At 39.4% G+C, this 9,390-nt stretch overlaps 1 protein-coding gene across 3 annotated transcripts in view; it reads right to left on the bottom strand.

Moving 5' to 3' along the window:
- Nucleotides 1–3,580: 3,580 nt before the first annotated feature.
- The window catches only part of LOC147112523 (uncharacterized), a 100,713-nt gene continuing 94,903 nt past the window's right edge, over nt 3,581–9,390 (bottom strand). For all 3 annotated transcript variants that reach the window (XM_085996851.1, XM_085996852.1, XM_085996850.1), the window contains one exon: nt 3,581–8,025. In XM_085996851.1, the coding sequence (XP_085852977.1) occupies nt 7,958–8,025 (68 nt within the window). In that variant the 3' untranslated portion in view covers nt 3,581–7,957. The remainder of the gene's footprint in view (nt 8,026–9,390) is intronic.

The raw sequence follows: 9,390 nt of genomic DNA, 5'->3' as shown, positions 1-9,390 counted from the left end.
TTACATTAGCAGTTTTCCAGTCTGCCGGGACCTTTGCTGAGTCCAGGGAGTTTTGGAAAATTATTACCAATGCATCCACAATCCCTACCGCCACTTCCCTCAAGACCCTAGGATGTAAGCCATCAGGTCCAGGTGATTTATTCGCCTTGAGTCCCATTATTTTACCGAGTACCACTTCCTTAGTGATTTTGATCGTGTTTAGCTCCTCCCCCCTATAGCCCCCTGTTTGTCCAGTGTTGGGATATTCTTAGTGTCCTCTACTGTAAAGACTGATACAAAATATTCATTCAATGTTTTTGCCATCTCCATATTTCCCACCATTAATTTCCCGGTCTCATCCTCTAAGGGACTAACATTTATTTTAGCCACCCTTTTTCTTTTTATATAACTATAAAAACTCTTACTATCTGTTTTTATATTTTTTGCTAATTTACTTTCATAATCTATCTTCCCTTTCTTAATCAATCTTTTTGTTAGTTTTTGCTGTCTTTTAAAGTTTTCCCAATCCTCTATCCTCCCACTAGATTTGGCTACCTTATATGCCCTTGTTTTTAGTCGAATACTATCCTTAATTTCTTTACTTAGCCACGGATGGCTGTCTTTTCTTTTACACCCTTTTCTTCTCAGTGGAATATATATTTTTTGGAAGTTGTAAAATAACTCCTTAAATGTACACCACTGATCATGTATCGTCTTACCCTTTAATCTATTTTCCCAATCCACTCGACTCAATTCCACTCTCATACCTTCATAGTCTCCTTTATTCAAGCTTAGCACGCTTGTTTGAGATCCAACCTTCTCACCCTCTAATTGAATATGGAATTCAACCATGTTATGGTCACTCATTCCAAGGGGATCCTTTACTAGGACATTTTTAATTAATCCTGTCTCGTTACACAGGACCAGATCTAAGGTTGCTTGCCCCCTGGTCGGTTCAGTTACATACTGCTCAAGAAACCCATCCCTAATAAACTCAATGAACTCATCCTCAAGGCAGCCCTGCCCAATTTGATTTGTCCAATTAATATGATAGTTAAAATCCCCCATAATTATAGATGTTCCCTTATTACAAGCCTCAACTATTTCCTGATTGATACTCTGTCCAACAGAGTTGCAACTGTTCGGAGGCCTATAGACTACGCCCACTAGTGTTTTTTTCCCCTTATTATTCCTTACCTCCACCCAAACTGTTTCATTATCCTGATCTTTTGACCCAATATCATTTCTCTGTATTACAGTGATTCCTTCCTTTATTAACATAGCCACCCCACCTCCCCTTCCTTCCTGCCTGTCCTTCCTGATCGTTAAATAATCTGGTATGTTTAATTCCCAGGCATTATCACCCTGCAGCCATGTTTCTGTAATGGCCACAAGATCATACCCATATGTAATTATTTGTGCCATTAACTCGTCTATTTTGTTACGAATGCTACGTGCAGATAGAGAACTTTCAAATATGTTTCGTGACACTTAGTTCCTGCTTTTGCCCTTTTTATTACTTTACCTTTTACTCCATACCTTCTGCCCCTTCCTGACACGCCTTCGGGACTCTTGCTCTCGGCTGCAGAGAACTCTATCTATCCCCCTAATAATACTATCCCCTACCACTACAACATTTCTATTTACTCCCCCCTCTTGAATGGCCCCCCGTTCCACGGTGCTGTGGCCGGGTTGCTCATCCTCCCTGCAGTCCCCGCTCCTGTCCCCACAGGGAGTAAAAACCTTGAACATGTTGGACAAGAACAAGGGCTGCGGCTCCTCCAGCTCTACCTCCTGGATCCCCGTACCTGCCTCACTCGTAGTCACACTGTCCTGTCCCTGACCATGGGCTACATCTGAATTAATTAACTTCATAGGTGTGACCACCTCCTGATACACAGAGTCCAGGTACTTCTCCCCCTCCCTGATGTGTCGCAGTGTCTGAAGCTCAGACTCCAGCTCATCAACACGGAGCTGGAGTTCCTGTAGCAGCAGACACTTGTCACAGACATAATCACCATGAGCCTCAATGGGGTTCACCGGCTCCCACATCTCGCAACAGTAACACTTCACCTGCTCCATTCTATGTAATTAATTAAATTTTTTATTGTTAGTTATGGACACCCTCTGCCCGATTTTGGATGCTAGTATCCCCTTTAATTAATTGGATTTAAATTAAATCAATCCCTCTAGTTACACCAGTTAAATGGTTTACCAACAGTCACTCTGCACCAGAAAGGCCTTATTAACTACAACCCACAGAGTTAAAGTTTGAAAAGAGCACCTGACACCCCACTTACCCAAACTCAGAGCACTCTTTGATGACTCGCACTCAGTGCTTGCTCGCACTAGGACTGGTCTTTTTATACTGTTTGTTTGTTTACAGCCAAATGAGTCACCCCTGCTGATTGGTTAGAAAACTGGTTTCCACTGCCTGCTGTGCCAATTTACTCCTACTGCAGTGTAACCTTGTTTTACTCTTCTTAAAGTAACGACAGGTTGAGGGGAGCGTTTTGCAGTCGGGAAGGGACTGGGGGAGCGCTATTTAAAGGCGACCGCTTCCTGCCTTTCTTTTTGGCAAAATTTTTTCACCACACATTCTGACTGAGAGAGACTGCAGGAGATATTCAAAGCTGTGTTGAGGAGTTTGGGTACTGAGCAGCACTTTGCAGGTTCTTTTTTATTTGATCTTCCTTGCATCGATTTAGAAGAGAATACGGGGGCTGCACTCTGAGCTCTTTCCCTGGGGCTCTCCATTGTTCTTTCCAACAGATTTGATGTACAGGTCTCTCCAGGCCTAGATTCAAGGCTGCAATGAGCAGGGTGTGGACGGAGAGCAAGATCGACCCTCCCCTTTAAGAACTGGCCGGCGCCATTGTGTCTGTGTTCCATTGCTGACTGACATTACATGAGCTTCGCCAGTGCTCTGAGTTAGCGCCTCGCTCCTCAGCCTTTGCGCCTTGAGACAGGTGTGCAGTGCCTGATTTAGCGCTCCAATCACCTCCAGAGGCGATAAAAGCCAAGTTTGCAGTCGGAGGCGATAATTAGTGCCAGGCGCTAAACTTCACGCCCAGCCGATAATCGCGCCCCAAACGGGGCGATACTGAATTTCTTCCCCATTAATGTCTTTTAGAAAGTCAAAGTGCCGCATAGACAATGAAGTACTTTGAAGTATAACTACTGTTGTTCTGTACACCATATAGCTGTAGACCTCATTTGAATTCTACCAGCAAGCTCTGACAGACCCGTGAGAGAAAGCTGTTCTCATTTGTTCCCTCATGCTTTGGGACTGCTACTTGTTGCATGGTACTACGCATTTCCGTAAGGCCCTCACCGTAGGACTTACGTGATGTCACAGCTGCACACTTTCGGACAGCTGCAGCAGACTGCTCTTGACAGAATTAAAAGATATAGCAAATATCTTTTTTACTGGAGACCCAGCAGGATACAAACTCCTTGTCCATATAATTACATGTGGTGGGAGACTCATAGCCTGCCCAGATCTTTCTTTTTAGGTGTCAGCTTGAAAAAACTGTTCATGCTACAGACTGAATTGTAGGTCCAGTTAGTTGTCAGCCTAACAAAGAACAAAACACTTCACTTTCTTTTTGATAACATGATTTGCCATTTATTTAAAATGGAAGATGCACAGACTGATAGCCTCAGGTACTATATTGAATGGCTTGATAGCCCACAATTATATACATATTCAAAGGACAGGTCCTCAGAGTTACAATTAATAGATTCTGAGAGTCAAACCAACACTGCATGATCTGACATGTTTTGACATATTTCCCATCAGTTAAAACAAAGCTAAAAATAGATCTTCCAAGTTTACCTTTTGGCTTCAAAATATTTAAACTGACGTTGCAAAGAAAATGCACACTGTTTGAGAAGGCAACGGTATTTTTAAAAGACAGTATGGCTTTTGTTGACCTACAGCACATTATTTCCTACATCTGTACCTTCTGATGGTATTTGTGGTAGTGATAAAAGAATATGAGGAGCACTGTTAAGACAGTTGACAAATTTTTGGATAGTTCACCTATGAAAGCGTGCAAGAGTAATTTCTTGTCTGTTAATTTTCTTTCTTCTTCTCCTGAAGGCACAGACTCACTCAAAAATACGGTTCCAAGGGCACCAGCAGCCCTCCGCATTTTGCCTAAGTGGCCATTTTTCAAATGTCAGCTTAGACAATGAGTGTGGGTAGGCCACTTGACTACGGGGGGCATCACAGTTGAGCCTGATCCTTTCATCAGCAGACTTCCACAAGAAATATTTTCCAGCAACGATCAACAGTGGGAACCCTGGTTGACAAGGCTAATTGTAGTGACCCTACCATCATCCTGGCTGAGATCAGTTAACTTAGTACAGATCAAGGATTGAACCTGGGGTCATCACTGGTCTGAGGAATATATTTTAAAGGCACACTGCATAGCTCAGATGGTTGTTAAACATAGCCTGGGTAGACCAATTGATGTCTAGTGAAAATATTTTCAAATGTAGTTCTGAAAAGCAGTTTATGTAGGTCTAACAAAATGAATACCGAAATAGATGAGACTTTCAATATCAGCTGTCAAGTAAAGTATCACTCTCTTTACACATTAAAAAATTATCAAACATTTACCAGCATATGCTGAGATTACCTTCATGGTATTCACTGTATCGCAAATCACAATTCCACTGTACAAATTCCACTTTCACAGCTACATATGTAAAGTTTGAGAATAACATCCAAAAGTATTGTAAAAGGTATGTTAAAACAATTATTCTACATAAATTAACATAACACAATGATTACACCACACATGTGGCTTACTATCATGAAGGTATTATTTTATTATCCTTTTTAAGACCTTCATGAAATGCAGGTCTATACTATGGAAAGGATAAACTGCGTGTTCCGCTATTCCCCATTGCGTAGCGTATTTATCTCACAATAAATACTTGTTTTTTAACAAATTGTTTTGTTACATTGATTGTTGAAACATAGAACATTCATTATATAACACAAACTAAAAATATCGCACAAACTCTACAATAAAGTGCAAACATACTATACAATAATGCAGACCTATACTGAAAAAATTGTCCATATTATCAAAAGATCAGCAACTTATTTCTAGACTAACTTTAACCAAATGACTGCTCAGCATTTTACAAGTAGGAAATCAGTAAGCTTCAGAAACCCAGAATTCAAATCTGAAAATCAAAAGTAATTTATTGTAAAAATGTAATTCCCTTGTTAAACCTTTTTTCCCAGCGTAAACCTACCATAAAATCTGGTGTATTGCAACTTCCTGCACATTTTCAAGTTTCCCAAGCTATAAGGGAATGACTTATATATTGGTTCCTCTTGCAACAGTTCCGTTACTAAACTAGTACTGTAACTAAAATAGAGAAATGACGCATACACTGGATTTTACAGTTATATATAGGTTTGAGTAAAACACCTGACAACACTAACTAAACTGTTATTTGCTACAATAGCATTTCAAATTTAATTTAATATTAATTGATGTAGCAAATTATCATTGCAGCCCAAGATGTTTATTAAAAAAAGTCAGCTAAACACAAAACAGACATAAAACTTAACTTCACAGCATACTGAAGTCAGATGATATTTTGAAAGAAATGTATCACAGAAGTACATCATAATCCTATATAAACGGTGGCTGTTGGGGGAGGGGTAGGAAATAAAGCACTCCGAGTTATAAAAAGGAAAGAAATACTGTCTCACAAGAACACGCTAGTGAAAATTGTTAAATCTTCTCCTATAAAACTGTTAAGTCAACATTAAGGCTAATGTGGCCACCACATGACCAGTTAAAAAGTTGTATTTTTGTACAGCTGGGAAAAACATTATTTTTATGCAGTTAGAACATTCAGAACCTTGCATGGGTTTATCACTGATAGTTAAAAAAATGTAATGGGTGAGCAACTGTAGCAAACACCTTTATAAATCTGGATAGTTTAGTTCTTTTTAAATAGTAAATGCTATATTTAAGGATACTGGTTTAGGAGGTATCGGTTGTATGTTAACTCGTAGGCTATTTACATAAAACACTATGTTGGTTTGATTTCAAATTGCCCTTTAACTGATTTTTCATCCAAATAAAATAGGAAATTCTGCTCTATCTTATACAGGATTATGTCTAATATTGAATACTCTAGCAAATAATACACAAGGTGTATACCTAGGGAAGTCATACATGCTGATTTACTTTCTGTAAGATAATTTGATGTGTGTGCTCTTGCCTCCGTAGTCAATTGTGTTGGATTACTTGTTGACGTTTTCCACATTTTGGCAGCATCGACTCAGGTTTTGATGTTGTCAGATTCCGTCACAACAAATAAACTGTAAATCCCTTTAGTTTAAACAATTATCATTATTTTTTAGGCTGTCACATCTCACAGGAGATTACACTATTTGTCACATTACTGCTCAATGGTTCATTAAGTGTAAGCACATTGGATGAAACTCAAAAAAATTCAAGTCTATTAATGTAATAAGTTCATGTAAATAGACTTTAACTTTCAGAAGGCAATGAACAGGTTATTATATTGTAAGACTGAGTGCCTATGACTAATTCTTAAAGTTTGTAAAAATGATCATGTTGCATCTTGAAATTCCAGAGTAACAAAATTATGCAAAAAAAGTGGATCTTTTCAAAAGGCCCCAATGAACAATTCAGCTAATTCTTGCACTGCTACATGTGTGCAGCTACCCTGGTTGGGTTTATAGCAAAATGACCACATTTCTTGAAAATATGTATCTTTAATGCTATTTAGGTCAATAACTGTAACACCAATCCAAGGATTCTCTTTTGATTAGAATAAGAGGTACTCCCATCAGTAGTGTATAATTGAATCATTTTATCAACTGATCAGATAATTTTAATATCTATTTTAATTCTGGGGATTATTTCCCTTTTTGTTTGATAATAGGGTTTACAAATAAATCAGTCTGACTGATACAGAACACTTTTAAAGATGAAAGTAAGGATTTGTCAAAAAACAAAGTCTGAAAGTATCGGCACCGCTGACGAAAAGGTACAAAACATGTTGGGTAGGCTGGGGTTCTATGGCATGCTCCCCTGCACATGTTGGGTAGGCTGGGGTTCTATGGCATGCTCCCCTGCACATGTTGGGTAGGCTGGGGTTCTATGGCATGCTCCCCTGCACATGTTGGGTAGGCTGGGGTTCTATGGCATGCTCCCCTGCACATTTTGCAAAAGAAATTTAGTGCATTTTCATACCAAAAGATGCAAAATTATATAATTTAAATATTAAATCTGGACAAGCAAGGTTACTGAGTAATACCTGAAGTGCTATAATATTGCTATGAGCTGACAGTGGACAAACGGCAGGCTTTGTTCTTAGTGTGGAAGTGATCCCATATGTACACCTCAACACTGTCGAGAGAAACCACCTCTTGATCTGTATGATCCTACCTACAAGGAACCGGTAGTATGATTTAAGACACAGACAGGCAGCCATGGTTAGTTTTAAAGTACAGTTTCGCAATAAGACACAACGCATCTGTTCCTGTGTAAACCAAGAGAACATGGACAGTTTTAAATGGATTGCAATTAAATATGCAAAATTTTAAAAAACAATGATGTCTAGCCTGTTTCTATACTGCCATATATCGAGGCTGCTTGGAACTGGCAAAGCTAATTTGCATTCCATTTTGTGCTAGAATAGAAAAATCTACAAAGTACGTAGGAAATACATCCCATCTGTGGCTGAATTTCACCTCTCAGTAACAATAAGCATTTGGCTTCAACAACTCCTTTTATTTTGCTCTGTGGTTTCCATGACTAGACCAGAGTTTCCTACTGTTTTGTCCCTTTGTTCATTTTATGGACTTAGTGCAATGCTTCCTGCAGCGGAACGCTTGTAGCTAATTTAGCAGTAACTGGTGACGATTTCAGAGTTAAAAAACTGAACCATCTGCATGAATAAAAAGGCAGTGTCAAGTTTCTCTTCTAGCTTTCGTTTTCTTCTTCTCTGTTTTGGCACAGTCTAAAGTGAAGCCATTATCTGTGATAAATAAAAAAAAAAGTACTTGAGATTAAATATTGTTCGCAGAATAATTTGTCCGCTGCTTACAGCATGTTTATGATTTCCAGTTTTGGGGACAATCTGATAATAAAACCCAATAAAACTATCCCTTATACTGAAAGTTTGTGAAATCGGTCTTTGTTCATTAATGCATGCGATATTACGGATGTATTCTTAACATTAAATTTTAATTGTGGTATGAAAGATCGGCAGAATAAAAACTGAATCAGCAGAATAAAATTTACAAGCTCAACTGCAACACAAATCCCAGCTCTGCACCACCATACCCACCGACTCTCTCAGACTACATGGCCCCGATGTTAACAGGGAGGTGGGAGGGTGCGGAGGAAAGCCAACAAGGCGGGGGACGTGGAGGCCTTGCCGATCTTAATTGCAGTGCCTTATTTAAATAAAAGAATGCAGACTCCCACCTGACAGCCGGCCAGTTTGACAGCCTGGCAGGATTTTAAATCGGGCCCCATGAGCCTCCTTATTTAATGTCTGCTTTCCCAAATATGAGGCTGATATTTAAGTTTTTTGGCTTTTACCCAATATTATGATGACTTTTGCTTTTGTTAAAAAAACAAAATGAAAGCGCTGATTAAGCATTGAATTTGCTGCAACTGAAAATGGTTAAAAATAACCACCAAAATGAGGAAAAATGTAAGCATTGAAAACAGGAATCCCAAACTAAGCATGTTTAAAGGGCTCTGCTGACAAAACACAAAAGACTGAGTTTTTTAAAGATCAGGACAGTGGTGAGGCCTATGTTTTTAATAATACTCAGTGTTGCAAAATTACTTCATAACCTCTCCCACCACGAAATGAAAACGTTAAAAAAAATTATCTTCATTTCAGTATTTCATAGATATACTTCACAGCATTCAGACTGGCCTAGAAATTCCACTGCCCCAAAGGCAGTCCACCCATGACTGTGGTACAACTGTTGTGAAGGCAGTCAAAAACAGTGCAGCACCAGCAAAGTCTTCACAGCAGTGAGAATTAAATTTTCAGAGTCAGAAAAAAGGCCAAAAATCTTAGGTATCTGTTTCGTGACTGAAGAGCAGGCATGGCACCATCGAATTTCTAGGCCCATAGACAAGATTTTAACTCCTGGTGAGAGTCAGGCAGGCTGGGGCCTGCTGTGTGAGATCTGGGAGATTTTATGATAGAAATTAGTCTGGGCCCATTTCCCTGCCCAGACTCAGCACTATGAAAACAATACGTACCCGAAGCAAGAAACCCTAGGATCGATGGAAATTGGTCCTCGGACCTCATCTGAATAATTGTGGGGAGCTGCCAGCACTGGTCATGCCTCCACAGGCAGTTTGCCCGACATGGAAA

This window comes from Somniosus microcephalus, chromosome 9 (genome assembly GCF_052327205.1).
Source record: "Somniosus microcephalus isolate GS21.2 chromosome 9, FLI_Smic_1.0, whole genome shotgun sequence".
NCBI classification, from domain to species: Eukaryota; Metazoa; Chordata; class Chondrichthyes; order Squaliformes; family Somniosidae; genus Somniosus; species Somniosus microcephalus.
Note: the sequence above shows the minus strand (reverse complement) of the source record. Positions and strands in the feature narration are given on the sequence as shown.